General features: G+C 29.3%; 3 protein-coding genes across 13 annotated transcripts in view; 1 reads left to right on the top strand and 2 right to left on the bottom strand.

Annotated features, from left to right (window-relative positions):
- The first annotated feature begins 15 nt into the window (after nucleotides 1–15).
- LOC125072843 (probable 28S ribosomal protein S16, mitochondrial) lies at nucleotides 16–7,012 on the top strand. 2 transcript variants are annotated; one of them, XM_047683563.1, is made up of 3 exons: nucleotides 16–355; nucleotides 6,043–6,202; nucleotides 6,843–7,012. In XM_047683563.1, exons 1-3 carry the CDS (start codon nucleotides 29–31, stop codon nucleotides 6,962–6,964), a joined length of 609 nt encoding a protein of 202 aa, XP_047539519.1. In that variant the 5' UTR covers nucleotides 16–28; the 3' UTR covers nucleotides 6,965–7,012. The 2 variants fall into 2 exon arrangements, with proteins under 2 accessions (XP_047539519.1, XP_047539520.1); XM_047683564.1 differs by lacking the exon at nucleotides 16–355 and adding an exon at nucleotides 5,486–5,689 and having other exon boundaries at nucleotides 6,843–7,004.
- An 859-nt stretch (nucleotides 7,013–7,871) lies between these two features.
- On the bottom strand, nucleotides 7,872–16,186 carry LOC125072832 (receptor expression-enhancing protein 5-like). 4 transcript variants are annotated; one of them, XM_047683542.1, is made up of 6 exons: nucleotides 15,956–16,186; nucleotides 15,652–15,884; nucleotides 11,739–11,862; nucleotides 11,252–11,355; nucleotides 9,489–9,524; nucleotides 7,872–8,715 (listed from the first exon to the last, which is right to left on the bottom strand). In XM_047683542.1, the coding sequence occupies exons 1-4, from the start codon at nucleotides 16,083–16,085 to the stop codon at nucleotides 11,261–11,263; spliced, it is 582 nt and encodes a 193-aa protein (XP_047539498.1). In that variant the 5' UTR covers nucleotides 16,086–16,186; the 3' UTR covers nucleotides 7,872–8,715; nucleotides 9,489–9,524; nucleotides 11,252–11,260. The 4 variants fall into 4 exon arrangements, with proteins under 4 accessions (XP_047539498.1, XP_047539499.1, XP_047539501.1 ...); XM_047683543.1 differs by lacking the exon at nucleotides 9,489–9,524; XM_047683545.1 differs by lacking the exon at nucleotides 11,252–11,355 and having other exon boundaries at nucleotides 15,956–16,184.
- A 1,020-nt stretch (nucleotides 16,187–17,206) lies between these two features.
- LOC125072829 (multiple C2 and transmembrane domain-containing protein) overlaps nucleotides 17,207–20,034 on the bottom strand; it is a 63,967-nt gene continuing 61,139 nt past the window's right edge. For all 7 annotated transcript variants that reach the window (XM_047683536.1, XM_047683537.1, XM_047683541.1 and 4 more), the window contains one exon: nucleotides 17,207–19,310. In XM_047683536.1, coding sequence (XP_047539492.1) covers nucleotides 19,236–19,310 — 75 coding nt within the window. In that variant the 3' untranslated portion in view covers nucleotides 17,207–19,235. The remainder of the gene's footprint in view (nucleotides 19,311–20,034) is intronic.

Raw genomic sequence — 20,034 nt, 5'->3', positions numbered from 1 at the left:
GGTACCGGAGGGGCCTCGGTCGTGCACGATGATGTGCCCCGGCCGAAGCGGAGCGGCCGCGCTCGTCGGGGGCCGGGGAGGGCTCATCGTCGCGCGCGAGGTACGGACTCCGGCGGGACGGGCTACGGTCCACCTGCGGCAGGCGGCTCCGCGTGCCCGACCACTCCTGCCGGCGCCACTCCTCCCGGCACGGCGGCCGCTCCTCCTCGCCGGCGTACTCGCGGAGATACAGTTTGGCGTGTTTCCCGCGTCAATTCGAACGCATTGTGCACTGGACTGGGTGACGGGCGCGCGATCACTGAACGGGACGCTCGGATCATCGATCGTACTCCGGGAACGCATGCGCGATGGACGGGTAATTTAGCGGATTTAGCGCTGCTCGAATCTGTCGTACGCTAGACGATAGATGTGTGATCTATAAATGTAGGTACAATAAACTGGAGCAGAGGTGTGTCTGACTGTATAGATTTTGTGATTTTTTTAGAATCTTTCAGTTATTAATATACTCTATTATTACTATAGTAAGAACTTAAAACTTATAATTTTATTTACGATTTACTAACGACAGAAATTGATTTGTATTTCTTTCTGGTTATTGTTCTTACAGCATTTATTCGATAAAAATAAGTTAAACTTTAAAAAAGCAAATACTTTTTATTTTGGAAAAGGAATTTTCCTCCCAATTTTTTTTTCGAATCAAACAACGACAGCCTCTTAAGGATTGAACCATTTCGTTAGAAATATGCAAAATATAGCGATTTGTAACCATCCATCAAAATCAAGTACCGATTTTTTCGAAGCGCTTCACAATCATTCAAAAACATAATCAAAACGATTAATTATGTCATACCTCAAACGCTATCTATTTATAGCGCTCTGTTTTCAGCCTCCCGTTTTCATGAAATACAGCGGTTACAGCGCTTTACATCTGAAACGTTGCTTGAAGTTCCTCTTATCCCATGACCCACTTACAACATCCGTCTCTTTCTGGCACGTGTAACGATAATATTTTCCTCTCTATCTTTGAGGTCGTCGTATGTCGGTCAGCCTGGTTGCAACCGGGAATAGTGGTGTGGTGTTGTCGATAGGATTCTTATCATGAAAAATATATGGAATTTATTTTTGCTTTTTGTAAATATATTTATTTATTATACACGTTATATTTATTGACATTATAATTGTTTTATATTTGTTTGCTCATTATAGAAGGTACTTAATTATTTTGCAAATATGTCGAAGACTTTATGAGATGGGTTATTATAATTTGAGTCCCTATTTTTGGTAGAATATTCATAAATATGCCTCTAACTTACCCAATCACCATAATTATTTTCTTACTAAATGCTTAGATATATACCAATGTAATTTCATAGACACTGGTTTACTTTAATGATCATTGGTAGATATAATCATCACTAGGATTACACGGAATTGAAATAAAATTACGTATTTAAATTACCTACATAGAAGTTCATGGAATTCATTCCATATTCAAATTATACTGGCGTTTTACTTCCATCCAATTGCAACCTTTTTTTTAGAAACCGTTAGGTCAAATATCAATACTTTGTAATGGTACGTACTGGTTTGAAGTTTGAATGATCTAGAGTAATTACTGAAAGAAGACACCTTACGTTACCGCAAAATAAAGTTGTCTGCCTTCCCCAAAAATACTAAACTCCAAAGTGCTTCTGTAGCCCTCGCTAAGCTTATTGATATAGTTTTGAACAAAAACAATGACAGAAAAAACGGATTACACATGGAGTAACTACGTATCAAGGGTCTCTTTTCTGAGTATGTCATAACAAGTACCTCGCAATTATCGCAATTTTAAGTACCAGGGCTTTCATAAAATCAACCATATTTTACAAGCTCTTATAGTATAAGTAAAATTGAGCAGCGAAATGAAAAAAAGTAGAGGGTATAATCAATTTTGATCCTTCATCTTCTATTGTTGTTTCTTATTAACATTTTCAAACCGATTTTGTAATACGGTACTATCAACGATCTCACCTGGGCACTCCTAGGGACGCTATCGAGTTTCCTTGTCAAATGATGCCTGTCAAATACCTAATACATTGGACCCAATAGGTATGGTTTGTCCCATAATCTTTCTTTATTTTACCCGGTACAGGATGTTTGTACTAATATTATGAATACGAAAGTAACTCTGTTTCATAGCTAAACCAACTTGACTACATTTGGTATGAAGTAAGTTTGAACCCTAAGGTTATTGGCGACTTTTTTATACATAAAACCTTCGATCGAAAACTTTAAAGAAAAAGCTAAATTATCCTTGCAATTTTACTGAGAAGAACCTTCTTGGTAGAATATACTTTCCGTAGTTTCACATTTCAATGTATCCTGCTAAAATGACGATTCGAATCTTACTAAAGCCTACTTTATCAAAGCCTCTTTTACTATCCTTATATTCATGTTCGATTTTCAAATGATTATTCGTTATTGGCAATCGATTTTATTTTATAATTTTATCTAAATAACTTTGGATCTTATTCCATCACGATACTTTACTGCGAGGTGGGTAAAGGTTATGTCATAGACGATCACGATATGAATTACCAACAATAATTTAGCACATGTGGTAATTGTCCAATTTTTAACATACAACATTACAATTCTTACTCGGAATATATATAATTATTAGTCTACCAAAATATATGTGTATGACGGTCCCATGTTTAATAATAATAACCAGTCACAGCACATCTCTACAGCATCCTATCTTGAACTCATTTCAGTTCGCTTCCCGTTTGAAACACACCCTGCGAAACAAGGTTCATTAACTTCATAGTGACTTATGAATATTTGAAAGTTTTACGGAAATATTATTTTTAAATATATTTAACACTTGATTTAGTTAATAACATCCTGGTTCGCTTGTATCAAAGACATAGCTAACAGGCTAAAGATCTCTGGCCTCGTTGGTCTATTGGCTAGCTTATAAGGCCGCAGATTCCGGCATCCTGGGTTCAAACCCCGTGTCAGGCCAGTGAAATGTTATCGAGTTTTCCAGTTGATAAATTTTCATATAGTGGTAGCAGTTAGGAGTCTTAGAGATATCTATATTCTAGTGCCTTTGCGCTTGAAATTTTTCGATTGTGTCAGATTTCTCGTTTCATTGGATTGAGAGTGATACGTGTGAAAAAAATAAAAAGTGCACTTGCGTTTATAACATGTCCTGCGTAGGTAGCTACTCTATTATTTAAGAATGGTCGTGATATGATATCATCGTTATTGTATGACGAAGATAATCCTCCGACATTCAAATAATAATTGGTGAAAACCTTCTTGGTGGGTACCGCCAACTCATCAGCTATCTACCGCCCAAGAGCAATACAAAGTATTGCAAAGTTTTGGTTAGAATACTAAGTGAGCCAGTGCAAATACGAACTACGTAACAGCTTGTTTTGCTATCACAAGAAAAGCTCTTATAAAAAGTATTAAATTATAAATTTTCTCAATATACTTATTTTGATTATAGATTTTATAAGTAAATAACGAAACGAAACTGTTACGAAGTTTCAACCAAACAACTTAATTATTTAATCCAGAACTCAGGTCGAAAGCTGTACGCGGAGTAAAACCTCTAGCCCCCTAGAGTCTAGACTCTAGACTGTGTTCGTTACGTTTGAAAATTTTTGTTTTGTTAATTGGTTCACCTGCAATTTGTAAAAGTAACAAAACGAAATCTCGACATTGAGTGCGATCGAGATATTTCGTCAAATTATTTATTGTTAGTTAAAACGGTTAGCTGGTAATATTACCCTTTTTGATAACATTGAACAGTGTTTTTATTTTCAATTAATTTTTGGCAGGAATATCAAATGGGCTACTTGAGAGTATATGCACAGATTAAATTTGTCTTTACTTGTAATCTAAAGTGTGTTGTGTGTAATGCCTGTTTCACCCTGGGCTACTCAAATTTTAAACCGAGGCACGATTGTATTACTGGGTTTCAAAAATTTTAAAGGATTTTAAAATGTGTCTGTTACCGTACTCTACGGATGGAAGACTGATAGAAACCGTCGAAATCTTTCGTAATTGAAATAATTTGTATTTAAAAAAAAAAACAATGTGAAGTAAATAAATAAAAATATAGACTTTTGTCACTTTTGATTTGATTTTATTTATTTGATGAGTGGTTAGTATCTACATATATATACACAGACGGGATTGCATAAAATCCTATCACAGAATGATGCATTTATATTTAATTGACAAACCGATGACATATTATAAAATTTTATATGAAAAGAAAGAGCTAATTCAAATAAAACTAAAGAACGTATTATTATTATTTTTAATTGCTAAAAGTGCCGAGTGTTCTTCTAGCCAAGTTTTAAAAAATAGCAAAAGATATCCTTAAAATCAATGGTACTTGTATATGTACGTTAATTATAATTTATTAAATAAAATATAAAAATAATTCAAATCAAATAACTTATAAAAATTATAATTAATATTGAAGTTAAGCATTTATACAAGGAAATGACTGCTGTAGTTGCGAAGTCGACTTCCCGGATATAAAATAAATTTCTCATTCCAGTTTCATATGAGGGACTTAATAAAGTGTGATAATAGCTATATTTTTTATTACTGACAGGTTATCGGGTATAAGAAATTAATTTAAATCATTGTTAATTGATTATGTTTTAGATAAAGTATGATATATTTGTGTTACTTTAATACTACCTATTTCTTAAATGAACATTTTAAAACGATATCAATATTTGTAAAAATAAAAAATAATAACACTTTTATTATTTAAATGTTTATAATGTTATATTATATAGAACTATGTCCTTATTCCAAGTAATTAGCTAAAAATAAAGCACCACGTGATTCATTTTATTACTTTTTTTATATTTACATTGACCAAGATTGAAATTAGAACACTAGATTAATATTTTTTTGTAAAAAATCAAAATATTATACTCCAAGTAAATTATAAAAAGTTAATGGAACTGGGTCACGCGACTACCTATCATAGGTTTATGTTTTATTTAAAAATAACTTCATTAGTGACTTAAATTATGCTAGAACACACGCTTCCAGAAAAATGTAATTCTTAGCTTTAACTCTCTTATTTGTTAAAGAAAATTTGATACGTATATAGGTACTATTTTCCGAAATTAATTTTCGGTTGAGAGTCTGGGCTACTATTATAATCGATATTTATTATTTTTTATTGGTCTAGAGTATATATAGGAATAAAATTAATCACAAAAAAGTAATTTATTTGTGTGCAGCTAAATAGCAAATATTTTACAGTTTAAAAGGATATTCGAAAAAATGTTTGCAGGCGTATTGTGTAACTGGAACTGTTTAAAAACAATTCAATATTTTTATATCGTTATACATAAGCCCAATAAGGATTATATCTTAAAAACTGATCAGCGTCGTTCTTAGATTGTCTAATTTTATATAGTAACCCTAATTAAGCAATAGGAAGTGTCAAATATGACACTGACGTTTTAATTTCTGAACAAGTTGAAATATTTTTTATTTTAGGTTATTTAATGCTGATGATTATTCTTGTTGTTATCTGAAAATGCCTCTACCACCGGCAAGTGGAACAGGACGATACTTTGCCAAAGCGGCGAAATCGATACGATTACTTCGACATGGTTGTACCAATAGACCTTTTTTTCACATCTCTGTAACCCAAGTATGTATTTTTATAAAAAATAATATTAAATACGCACTGTTTCTTTCGGCTTAAACTGTGTTATTATTACCTTGATTCCAATTCGGTATGTAATTAACAAAAGAATAATTCGGGATTGTATAATAATATAGTATTATAATTCTTAAATCTCTGAAAAATCTCTGAAATATTAAATTCTATGCAATTTAATGAGATAACTATTTCTAAGTAATAGCTTTTTTATTTACGTGAGTTAAGTAAAGCTTATTATTTTAGATGAATCAGAATATGTACTCGCTGTTTATTTCATGAGTTATATGATCCAATGTTTTTTATTCTGTAATTTAAAGACATTTTTAATTTCTTTTTTTCAGAGAAGACGGCCGAATAGCCTACCTGTTATTGAACAGCTAGGCTCATATGATCCAATGCCTAATATGGATAATGAAAAATTGGTGGCTCTGAACTTAGAAAGGATAAAGTATTGGCTCGGTCATGGTGCTCATGTTACACCTCCAGTCGCAGAATTATTAGGTATATTTTACACCTAAATAGTTAAGAAATGCAAAAGATTAAGTAACATTTCTATTGATCTGGTGTTCTTCTTTAAAGCTTAGTTTAGTTTAAGTTACTCATGGCTCAAGAGAGAGTAAAAAATAAAAATATGTAGATATTGCCAAGCAATTGTATAATTCTACTGAACAATAGAATTGTACAATTGTTTGGAAAGAGGATAATATTTATAAGCTGTAATCTCTAACTGTGTTAGGGTAGGTGTAGGATAGATGGTTATTTGGTGAATTAATTTAATATTTGGCTTATCCACTGCAATTTTCTATGAAAACGATTTTTAGGCTGCCCTATTATTACATTACTTGCTTATCCAAAACCAATTTTATTAATAATGATACAATTTTTTCCATCGTCCATGTTCTTAAAAAAAATTGATTTTGATGAACTATGAACTACCTTACATTTGAATATGTACTAATTGGAGTAAATACTAGATTTTCATTTTTGAAAACCACTATGTTCATTGTTAGAAAATAACTACTGTTGTTTCCATATAATATTAAAAATGTTCTTTACAATATCTTTACTAGAAAAAAAACTTGATCCAGTCAGTTCTTTGCATGTTTTATAACTGTGTCGTAAATTTTGGTATTTTCTCCAGGTTTAGCAGGTTTCTTCCCCATTCACCCCCGATCCTACATGACTGCATGGAGAAACCGAGCGACTGAGAGAGAGAATCTAGCAAAGGAAGCTGAAAAGGCTGCACAGAATAAAGATGCATAAATTAAATTACTCATAAATAGTTTTTATTAGGAAATATAATAATACATTAATAGCTGACTTTCATTTCATACTCACAAGAAAATGTCCAAAGATACATTTTTATTCTCAGCTTCTGAAAATACAAACAATTTGGAGATTATTGTGGTCACATTTTGCGATTCCTACAGTTCAATCCTTTTGAGAAGGTTTATTTGGCAGAGTGTTTCGAGTTTAAATGAAGAAATAAATTCATAAGCAATTTTAAGAATTACTAATTTGGTATATTATAATTACAAGTCTAAGATAAATTACTATAAGTTATTCTCTTTATGTAGATTGCTTGATGCAAATGATCAAAACAAGTTAAAAGTTATTTTTTATTCATCATCTGTGCCGCTGAATATTTTTTTTATAACATTGATAGGCGAAGGCAAATAGTCCACATAAGTAGTGATCACCATCGCCGTAATATAAACCATTCCTTAAAACACCGATGCGACACTAACCTTGGAAACTAACATGTTATGTTACAGTTACACACACAACAATACTCAGTTTTGCTGTTTCGCGGTAGAACATGTGATGAGTGGGTGGTATCTACCCAGATGGGCTTGCACAAAGATCTACAAAACTCACCAACCCATTCCACCAAAAAAGTATTTAAATCATTGTCAATCATGTCATAAGAAGTTTATGAACTCTTTGTAATAAAGTCAGATTTATAACTAATAAAATTTGAGGTTATATTGACAAGTACTAGTGAAGTGAAACGTGAAGTAAAGATTATTTGGTAATATTATATTCTATAACACAAGCAGCTAAATTAATCAAAGTTTTATCTGTTGACCATATATTTAAAAAAAAAGTTACTATAGTTGCGGGTACTGTACTCTTATTACATGGCATAGGTTAAAAAAAACAAAAAAAAAACATTTACAATGAATTCCTTTTATTACGTGAAAAAATGGCATAATAACACCTCGTGAATACATTTAAAATTGGCAGCCAAACGTTGAAGGCACACTAACGTGGATTTATGTAATAAGCCAAATATATAATAAAACACTTACATGATAAAGAATGTGTCCAAGTTAAAACTAGCTATTTAGTTTTCAATTCACAAAAATATATAAGTGCGATTCTAAATTTAAATGCATCAAGTGACGGTTACAAAATGGCGTCATCAATAGCGTGAATAATAAAAATATAAATTCTATAAACGTACCAACATTTTTTTTTAATAATGAAAACTTAACAACAGACAAATACTAACATTCCTTGAGCAACGTTTAAAAAAAAAATACAAAAATCAGGAAATTCATTGTTCGACAGGTAACTTAAGAATAGGAGAAAGAAAATTAAAATAATGAAGTCTTACTTACCTAATCACAAGAAAATCGAAACCTCAACATTTTTGTCATATTTGAGAACAACAGATTAAACTACAATTTTTAAACTAATAAAAAACCGTCACGATCATACAAAACCACTTAACTAAATAATACAATGTCATTTGCAATTACTTAACGCCAAAACCCAGTTATTGATCAGTTCTTATTAATTAATATTTGCCCATTGTTTTTGAATTGTACAATTTTTTGATTGATTTTAAAAAATATATTTTGTCTTGTTTTTTTTTTTTTTAAATTGCTTGAAGCGTGTACAAAAGCAGATAGATGCAAGTATATTTTGTACTTTTCGCTCCCCGTGTTTGGAATATTCACTGAGGATTTATGTGTTCTTCCTAACTGCGTCCGCTACCAAACGGGAAGCTGAAAATATAAGTTAGAATGTTAAACAAAGAATATAAAATTTTAATATATTAATTATTAGCCAACGTTTGATAAATGCTTTTATGATTTTCACTACACTTCCCTGAGTGTAGTAGATTTTTTTTTTGTAATATTAGTCTATAACAAAAAAATACAATGTTGTTAAAAAAAAAATATACATGTATTATTATTATTTATTGTTTAATTTAAAAGAAAAATTGTCGAACTAATTAATTGGTGGTATCTGGCAGAAAATACCAATTAAATATTAGGAAAAGCGGAAAAACCATGACTTAGTGCAAGGGTTTAAAATATCTCACTACAACTAAACCTGAAAAGGATATTACTTTAAAAAAAAAATTAACTATATATACATTAATGAATACCATAAATATTTATAACTACTAATATCAAAGACAATAATTTAACTTCATATTTTGTGCCAGATACATGTATAAATCATACAATTCTAAACATATAAACATAAAATATTATATAAAGCTTAGTAACGTTACTGTGCATACAATACGACAGAAAAGGGCGGGAAAGGCAAACAGATAACTACATATAACCATGCATTGCTATATATTCAATTTAATTTACTGCTTGTAGTTTTTTTTAAAGCTGCTTAAAGCTGTAAATAATTAATAATATGAATTAGACAACAATATTACTAGATAAATTGATTTGACGTAAGAAGCGTTTTTTTTTTTAAATATTCTGCCAATTATAAAGCTTAGTACAGTATTACCAGTCAAAATGGTTTTACTTACATATATCTATGTGTTTACAGCTTTATTCTTGTTTACCTATAATCATGGATTGCTTATTAAGATCATGCACCAACATTAAAGGTGTTTGAAAGGACAAAATAATAAAAAGGAATAAAATCTTGCATAATCGTAAAATGAAAAAATGTAAAAAATAATTATGGTGTAATGTGTCGTAAAACTACTCATTCAAATACAATAATAATACTTTTTTTTAATTAAGCAATGGTGAAAACTAAACTAAATTCAATAATACGATAAATGTACTCAATTGCATATTATATAATAACTAACAAAAAATAAAACAGATTATAACATACATCAATTAAATAATTAAATCATTTCGATAATCTTTTCATCGAGTTATTTATCTTCCTATTCACACCTTGCACCAACTCATCGATATTTACTGTTCAATAAAAAAGTATTTTTAATATTTAAATTTAAAAAATATCTACTTAATTCAAAAAAAGTTCTTATTTGATTAAATTGAGTTGGGAGTAAATCTTAAATAAATAAGAAACTTTATTATTGCTAAGCACAGTTATTAATAAGTTTAATTATTGTGGTCTTTAAGTAATTACCGACTAAGTTCCAAGACGTGAGTTAAATTTTTACTCACAATAATAATACCCTCTACATAATTAATCCAGTTGAAAAATTTATTATAAATATTATTTACAAAATCTTTCTTGAACTAGCATCTCGTTCAATGCTAGAAGTTTCGAGGTCAGGCATAATATTTTTTTTAATTATGAGTCCATAATAAACGTAATAATTTGTAAATTTTGTGATAGCAACATTAATACACATCCACTTTTGAGTAATATTATAATTAATTAATTTTATACTATTTTGGTTTAATTAATTGATAAAAAATATACTGAGTTGATTTTTATCAACTATACTTGAACCCATATAGTTTTTATTTACATATGAAATTAAAACTACGATATAGAAATATTTATCAACTTGAAGTATCAAATGCACGCTGAAATATGATAATTTGAAAGTTGACAGTCGAAATTTAATATTTAGTTAGATGTTTGAACAAATGCGATATCAATTACACATATCGATTTAGTAGCATTCGAAAAAAAAAAAATCGTAATAATACTAACATTAAGATAAAGATATATTTATTATGATCAACAATTTAAGTGTTGCCATCAACATTTACTATTAGTAAAGCTAGGTATTTAACGAAGAATAATAATTATATGTCTGACTGTATTTACCTTATTTTAAAACCTATTTCAGTCAGTTATTTGGATTCATACAACATTACTATATTTTATTGTGTATTTAATCTTAACTTAAAAATGACATTCTTTGACAAGTCAATAATAAAAAAGGAGTGCAACAGATTAAATATCAAAATTAATAATATTTATAAAGATATAATTATAATAAAGGTAAAAGCATGAGCAGGACATTATTCGAGTGGTTATGATATCACTAACAGATGCAAAGCTATAAGCCCAATTGGACAGAGTTGTGCAAAAATGTTTCAACCCTCAGACACAAAACTAAAAATTACTAAGATTTAAAAAATAAAATTATTTTTAATTTTTTTTTAATCATATGCTTAACAATCTTGTTATGTTACATATATAATTAAACAGAATTGCTGTCAGTATGAAAATGATATTCTCTTTTAAATATTAGCAATTTTTATTTTTTCTGTATGTGAGTTGGAACAGTTCTACACAACACAGTTCAATTATCCTTAGCCTCCTATATATTCCTAAGTTCCTAATACCTACCTGACAGTCTTAATCTTTATGCAGCTCAGACAATTTTTTGTTGAAAGCCTTAAATGTTTTATCAATGTGCTTGTTGGCGTCTTTAACCAACTTATCCACGATATCTAGAAAATAAAAATTCAAAAGTGGATTGTGTTTGCTGTCCATAATATTTATTATATTTATGTCCCAAGTGAAGTGTTTTTGCCACTAAAAATAACACTTTATAATTCAACAATTTTAACTAACTTATATCTTTTCAACTCGTATACTCATCTATACCTAATATATATTCCAATATTTATATAATACCAAAGATTCAAGCTATGTATTGAAATATATACCAAACCCCTCAAAATTACCAAATTAATCGGTCCATTTACCCATTGCATAAACATTTTTTTTGTCATTAATTAAATAAAAATAATAATAATAAGCATTAAATGATACTCTTTATAAAATCCATCGGATTCATATTCATTTATCAAAGCATTTTTTCAGTAGTTACCTGAGTTAGCGATGTCGTCAATACGGCCGTGGTGCTTCTGGTAATAGGGACGGATGAGACGATGATATATGATGAGAGAACCGTTGTAGTCCGTTGGTAGGTAACACCAGATAATGAAGATGCACTGAAATTTTTGTTTATAAATAATAAAATTAGTATTATCTTAGGTTTTACATAACATAATTTTATGTAACATATACATACATAGACAGAAAAATAAAAATGTGGATATTATCTACCCAAACAGGCTTGCACGAATACCTACATGTAAATGTATGCCAAAGACATTTATAATATAAAATTGAATGAAACAATAACTCTCAGGTATTATCCAGATATAAAAATCAATGTCACATTGCATGTTTATACAGTGCAGTGATAAGGGAATACAAACAAACAGAATAATGACTTCTATAATTAACTTTGATACTCACACTGACATACTTGTACACTAGTAACCAACACATACATATTCAAATAACAAAGAAACTTGTTTTTGTGATTTAAAATTATTCGTTTCCGCTGGCAGCTTCATTAATTGTAAAGAAGAGGGGGGTAACTTATGTCCTTTTCTGTACCCCTTAAAACATGTATGACAGTTTACATGATTGAGTATGTGATAGCATCAGAAACATCATCTCGCATTTATAATATTTGTTAGGAGCATTTATTTCACATACCAATGATAAACTATTATTATAATATTTAATTCATAAAACAACAATTTATATATTTATGTAAATGAAAGTAAGTTCATTCAGTATTCCAATATCTTTAGTAATTACATGTAGCAGAATCATACAAGTAAATTCCTTGATCATCGAGACAGATGAATTATTATCATAAAAACAAATTAAGCAGATGAAAATTCAGCAGTGCTCGGCCGGATTTGAACACATAATTAATATATAAAATACATACATATGGTCTAACTTATTGATAAAGATAATATTAAAATTGTTACGATTTTTTCTCTTTTTATCAGTAATTGAATTTTATTAAAAACACATTACTTTCGTCATTCAAAGGTGATTTTTTATTGAAACTGTGAACTGAACACACATTTTTGTGTATAATTAGTAAGTAAGATTGTTTTACAAATGTCCCTGAACTAAATTTCAATAACACAATGGCCGTGTTATGCTAAATGATGTTTTAATTAGACAGCTCACTTTGTTGTCTGTCTAATATTTTAAAATAAATGACGAATTTTTAAAGGAAAACTTATTTACGCGTTTTGAGAGTATAATCTCAACGTTGATGTAGTTTGTGAAATCTTTAAATAGCCGAAATAGCCTTGTAGAGAGAACACATCAATTAGACTGAAAGTCGCGGACTTTCATCTGGACAAACACTTCTTGTGAGTCATCTTGTGATTAACGGTTAAGGATAAAAACTTGAAGGAATCTACAAAGATAGTATCAACCTTTTGTATATCTAGCCCACATAGGGAACATCGTAGATGACATTGAAAATCTTTCCCTTAGAGGAGGGAAAGCCTGCAATGGTACATTTATGGGTTATATTGTATCTGTATAGATATTAGTATTAATATTATAAATAGGATAGTAACTCTGTTTGTCGGTTATGCTTTCACGGCCTAACCACTGAACCAAATATGGCATGAAGCAAGCTTAAATCCCAAGGAAGGTTATATTTAATATATCCATCAGCTGACGTGATACTCCTAAAACGCAGGCAGGACCACGAGCGATTATTATTATCCTATATTTATACAACCCATCTCAAATAAAATACTTTATGTTTTGTTATAAAAACTTGTAAATTACACCGATGTAGATGACTGCATAACACCTAGTTTATTTTATCTAACTGAGGGATACTATTACATATTTTTTTTTTTATAAAAGTATTCATTTATATTACTTTAAATAATTTTGTTACATATTAATTTATATGACTGATGAATACCTAAGAGTCTTACATAAGCCATGAAGATAAAAGATAAAATCTCTCAGAGATATTGTTCCATATAAATTGTTTTACACTTATGATTATGACTAGTGTTTAATATCATATATTTCATTGAATTAATTTACATACATACTCAGTGGCGTAGCTAGGTGAGTAAGGGCCCCGGTGCATAGAAAAAGAATCGGGCCCTCATCCCCTCTCTAATGTATATTGGCATTCAAAATTATAGATAGTAATAAGAGTGGAACAGTGAGTTGAACATATCATTAGTAAGTTAAATCCATACTTCATCTCTATTCAAAGCTCTTTTCATAGCTTACTTTAGAGGGCCCCCAGAGCTCAGGGGCCCTGGTGCACTGCACCACCTGGCCCTACGATAGCTACGCCACTGTACATACTATATACTTATATGAGTGTATATAGCTATTATATATATATTAAATTTAAACTCACATAGAGTAATAATAAAGACTATTCAAGGCATTTAAAATATGCTGATATGATGTTGCAGTCACTCACTTCTTTTTTTAATTTAAGAATTAATCATTCCAATTTAGTAGACATTACATTACTACACATATAGTCACTAGTGTATCTAGTAGTTATATATATGTGATTTTACATTAGAGTATCAGCTTGTACTAACCTACTATTGTTGGGTGACTTTGGATTTTTGCCATTGAAACATGATATAATAAAAAAAAAACATTTTTCTACATTTATATTACACTGTATACTTTGTTGCAAAAACACTGGCACAGTATAATTTTATAAGTTGCTATTTGTCATTCCTACATTACAGCTTCATCTCTATGGAATATGACATGATATTATATAATGGCTAGTCTTTGTGTGTGTGTTTTAATACTATATTTGTATTGATGTAATTTAAATGTCTCTGCATGTGTGTGTGGCGTGTTTAAATAAAGTCTTTAGCTGTATTATATATACATATATTAGTATAGATATTCTTTTTTTGAAATATTATCTTACATTCTGTAGGCATAATACACAGATAAGCTAATACTGATAAAGCTGATTATTAAGAGAGAAAATAAATATGACATTGAAACCTTTCATATTTAACCTAAAACTATTACTATTAAAACTATGACATGCTTTAATATAGCTAAAATAAAAGTAATCTTAATTTTATTTTAAAGTCATATTATCAATTGAATTTTTTATTTAACATAGATAATATAAAAAAAAATTGATCAGATTATTTAATATTATCTTTTCATAGAAATTAATTTCATATCCTTATCTTTTGTATGCAATTCGTTGCCATGCTATCTGAGACATGTTAAATTTTAGACTTATCAAAAGAGAATCTATAATAATGAGACATTTTTTTTAAATCTAACTAAAGAAACTTCTAAGCCATTATGTATAATACTTATACCAGAAGATTTAACACATTAAGGTTTTAGTATATGATATTTTTATATAAAGAACTTTCCTTTAAAATTTTCACCCCTTTAAACTAAGAATATTGACAAGTTTAAAGTTCTTGAATAATAAAATATGCCATCTTGCATGGTTTATAATATATATTATTTTGTACATTAGTTTGTTACTTAGATTACAACTGAAATGCAATTATATATAGTTATGAGAATATCTGATCAATATCAGGTTCTATTTAACAAGTTTTTACAGAATTTATGCCCCTGACTCATTCCAAGATAATTATATTACTTTGAATGAATTATCTCCACATGGGTTTCGTATTTAATTACAATTATTATTATATAAACTTGTGTTATAGAATTAACATTTATTTAAGTGTAAAGACTTTTAAGGTAATATTTTCCTAATTCAACGAATCTATTGGTGCAATTTAAATGTAGTGATTGAACAGATAATTTAAAAATATATATTTACATTGAATTTCTTTTAGTATTGTATTTTTTAATATATACATACTAAAAAAACAACATAATAATTTTTAAATTTAAACATATGTTTAACTAACCTTAATCAACCAGTAAAGCGGGAACCAGCCAACGATGAAATCTGAGAAATATTCGACGATGGAGAAGCAAGCGTATACCACCCAGTACGTTAGCCACTTGGTATCGTCATCTTTAACTGGCGATTCTAATGCCTTCATAGACATGTATGCCGGATACACGAATCCTATAGAATTGCATATCAATTCCGCGCCGAATCCGAACACTAAATATAAACCGGTGAACGCGACCAAGCCTGCGACAAAATAAACGTTAAAATAATCGCTAAGGATATAAATAAACGCAATAGGAGAAAATGAAACTTACCGACAAATAAATATACTCTGTTCACGCCGGTTTTTTGCTCGGCTATCTCGAAGTATTTCGTCCAAGGTTTGCTCTTGTCCATTAAGCTGCGCTCTATAGAGACCTTATATTCTTGCAATTTAGCACTCATTTTGATTTCGGGATGAGCCTGGGGTGTATGGAAATGTATTTGGCACTTTAGCAAGTCTCACGGCCACGACTCACTGACAATGGTCAATGAAATGACAGAATGTGCTACAGCCTATTATGACAATGGCGGATCTGCTTGTGTATTGCTATTCCAAAAACGGTAAATACTACTATTTTATGAGACATTTATTAAAATTCGTTACATTATAATAAATTAACGAAAATGAAGCGAAATAGTAAAAAGAACTATTCCTTTTCATTGCATTCCATTCTTATTTTTTTATCTGTTACGAGCTTTTCGTAAAAGAGCTAACCAAGAATCTTATTTATTCTTTTCAAAGATAGGTAGGGATATTTTTCTGGAATAGGCGGCAATGGTGGAAAATATTAAACAATCGCAATAGCTTTTATGTCACCGTGTGAGATATAAGGTCGGCTCGTAGAGAATTATTATGTATAACATTCTTTGTTTGTGAAATTGCTACAATAATATCTATAATTTTAGTTAAAGTTATAAATTGTACTTATATTTAATCTGTCGGCGAATAATTTGCTGCCTTGTTTTTAATAAATCTAACTATTATCTATAAATTTATTCCATTTATTTAGTTTTAACTATCGATATCTTTTAAAATATTTATATGGGAAAAATCAATATATTTCGATTTTTGTAGTTAAGTTACCTTTATAAAAGACATGTTCGTAGAGATGACATATCTTGTACCTCTATTACTTCTCCACCAAATCTTCCCTTACTACAGAGAGCAATGTCATTTAATGATAGGTGGGTTTATTTAAATAAATCACAGTTAAGATAATAATATTTTTTAATTTTCTTAAAATATGAAAAGCGTTAACATTGATCAACACCGTTTGTCTTAATGTTTTTATTTGAATGGAAGTTAAATTTTATTCAGATATATATGAAGTAATATTGCGACTCTTTTTTATATATAAAATACTTACACAATCATTTAAGGAGTATATTACAAGCAGTTGTTTAACAAAATTGGTTGAATAGGAAATTGAATATCATTTTAATTTGTGTATAATAAGATATACCTATATACTATAATTTTTATTTCAAAACATAAATTTAATAAATGATAAGAGAGTGTTCTTATAAAAATATTTGCTAAATTGCACAGCGAATGTATTTGTAAGATAGCCAAAGTATATATTTTTTATTTTTTCAACATTTAAATAAATGTCATATTTCATTAAGAAGGAATTTAATACAAACTTAAAATTAATCAATTATAATTTTAACTTTTTTTCAATTGACATCGAATCCAATATGCCTACTAAAACAATAATGAAAAATATTATTTCAACTAGAGTAAAATAAACACCGCCAATGTTGCCTCCTTATTGGAAGACTATACAAATTAGAAGCACTTAAAGTTAAAAGGTCAAAAAGAAGTATAATTTTATTTTAAATTATATATTATAAATTTTATTTATATCACAATAAGACGCAGCTAATAATAATTTTATTTTAAATGTGCATGATGTGCGTTTTTAGTGAATAAGTGCTCTTAATTGTGGTAATAGCGTAAAATAATTTAAAATATTAATTTCAGTTCAGAAAGTTAAAACGCATGACTAGATATTATATTTTGATGGAAAATATTACTTTCATACAGCAAATCTAGGTAGAAGTAAAGATTTTATTATAAATATTTAGTAGAAATTGTAGTTTTTGAAAATGCTACCTACTCATTTGCTGATACTGTCGGTATTCTCTTTATTTAAGCGACCAATACCATGTTTTTAAATATAATTGAACAAACGTTTAATTGTATCTTGTAAAAATCATATACGGTTTGGAAATAGTACTTTTTTTTTAAATATACAAGTATAAACTTTTAACAAATCTAATTAGGATCTTGCTATTATAAATAAGCTTTAAACAGCTTACATAGAAGTAAGTTAAAGTTTGAAATGTTTGAATTTAGATAAGTATTATATATGTAAATTATTCATTTAATATTGTATTATTTTATGATTTCTAAGTTCTCATGAGATTGGTCTCAGTCTTATTCTATTGCGGTTTTTTTCTAATGAAAATGTTACCGTACATCGTTAATAATATTTTATAAATATCAACACTAACAAAAAATATAACACTTCTTACAAAAAAATGGTACATTTTAAAAATTCTACCTACACATTATAATATTAATTTGATTATTTACATTCTTATTATAAATGCAACGATTTTTAATATAATATTCGAATTATTATTTTAAACTATGTCATATTCTAATAAAGTTAACTAGCGGAACCTATCAAAGATCTAAAACTATGAATACAACAAAAAATGGAAGAATACAACAAGATACGGTTTCAGCTGGTCTTGGACCATATTTACAATTGGTGTTATAGAAAACTTTTATCAAGAAATGACTTCCATGCAACCATAAACTAAGAGCTTTCAAATCACAGATCATACCTCGCAAACTATTTGTACATTTTTTTTTATATATAACGTAAAATAATTTAATTATAATTAATAAATAATTGTATCATTGCGTTAAAAAGGTTAAGTGTGAAAAGTGTCAAAAATCATGAGTGAATTAATAATAATCATTGTATCGATAACTTTATATACTATTAATAATAAAGCATTCATACATTTCCTTTAAAATAATACGCCTTTATTAAAATTGATATAGTAATCGGCTCTCGTAATAATTTCAGTAACTTAAATTATTTTATTTTTTTAGAATAATAGTGTAACTATATTCGAACGGCTTACTTTACAACAGTCAGCACCTTGCATAAGCAATATAAACTTATTTCGAAATCCATACTTACAGTACAATATATGTAATGCTTTCAATGAACCAATTTCTAATGGACGCTAAAAGAGGTACTATTCATTACATTATCTTGTCAACATTTGCAACACACAAAACATTTTAAAATATTAAATTAATATAGAATTTTATCGGTAATACAAAAATTACTAAAATGGTATTAATTATTTATATGACAATACTCAATTAAACAAAATTTTACTTTCATTTACGTTTTGATTTGTGATACACTTACATCCAACTCAATAAAATTATCATTTTTACAACAACAGTGTTACCACTTGAAAAAGGTGACTATTTATTTTTCTTAACAATAATAAATATTTTTGTTACGCTGCCTTCTTCTTTCGGGCGTCTCGTCTGTTGTCACCCGGCGGCTGGGGCTTGAGTTCTCTGATGTCTAACTAAAAATTAAAAGTGAGAGAAATTAGAATTAGGGGGCGTTCAAGTATTACGTAACGCAATTTAGGGGGGAGGGGGTATCTCGTAAAACGTTACGATGAGTTACAGGGGCGGGATTGGTCTTTCTTACAACACGTTACGTAACATTGTTTTTTTTTTAAATAAAAAATTAGGGAATCAAATCTCCCAAATTGGCAACCATTTTCATTTACGTTTTACGGGGAATCCCTCGATTGTATTAGTCTGGTCGTCATTTTTGTCCAACATGTGGGATCTATTTCACATCTCACAAGAGCTTTCAAATGCACTGTCGTTACGTGCATGACAAGACTGTTTGCCATGACCATTGTGAAACTAGAGTACGGCCACAGCGCCTTGCTACCAGAGGGGCGAATGAGCTTCTCTGCATTGTGCATCGTTATGAAATATCGTCTGAGGATACTGACTGGCTCGACGAAGACTAGCAAACCCGTGGACAGAGGAGCAGTAATTTCAATCGGATTGTTTTTATAGACCTACTTAGATACTTGGTTAATAGTTGATTATTTTTTAATTTTAATGAGTAAAATGTTTAATTTCAGTTGGTTTTCTGTTTTCAAAAATCTTCAAAAATTGCGTTACGTAATACTTGAACGCTTGAACCCTTATGTAATTATTTCCTATCGAAAGCTTTATACAATTATAAGGATTGTATATGTATTTATTAACTTAAAACTTTATTTCAAA

This window comes from Vanessa atalanta, chromosome 22 (genome assembly GCF_905147765.1).
Source record: "Vanessa atalanta chromosome 22, ilVanAtal1.2, whole genome shotgun sequence".
Lineage (NCBI taxonomy): Eukaryota > Metazoa > Arthropoda > Insecta > Lepidoptera > Nymphalidae > Vanessa > Vanessa atalanta.
Note: the sequence above shows the minus strand (reverse complement) of the source record. Positions and strands in the feature narration are given on the sequence as shown.

Excerpts from the sequence above, each read along its gene's own strand:
- LOC125072843 (XM_047683563.1), top strand. The coding sequence starts at position 29 with ATGATGTGCCCCGGCCGAAGCGGAGCGGCCGCGCTCGTCGGGGGCCGG. Across the intron at positions 356-6,042 it reads AACGCATGCGCGATGGACGG|AGAAGACGGCCGAATAGCCT; the intron begins GTAATTTAGCGG and ends TCTTTTTTTCAG. Across the intron at positions 6,203-6,842 it reads TCCAGTCGCAGAATTATTAG|GTTTAGCAGGTTTCTTCCCC; the intron begins GTATATTTTACA and ends TATTTTCTCCAG.
- LOC125072832 (XM_047683542.1), bottom strand. The coding sequence starts at position 16,085 with ATGAGTGCTAAATTGCAAGAATATAAGGTCTCTATAGAGCGCAGCTTA. Across the intron at positions 15,885-15,955 it reads CAGAGTATATTTATTTGTCG|GCTTGGTCGCGTTCACCGGT; the intron begins GTAAGTTTCATT and ends ATTTTGTCGCAG. Across the intron at positions 11,356-11,738 it reads TGACGACATCGCTAACTCAG|ATATCGTGGATAAGTTGGTT; the intron begins GTAACTACTGAA and ends TTTATTTTCTAG.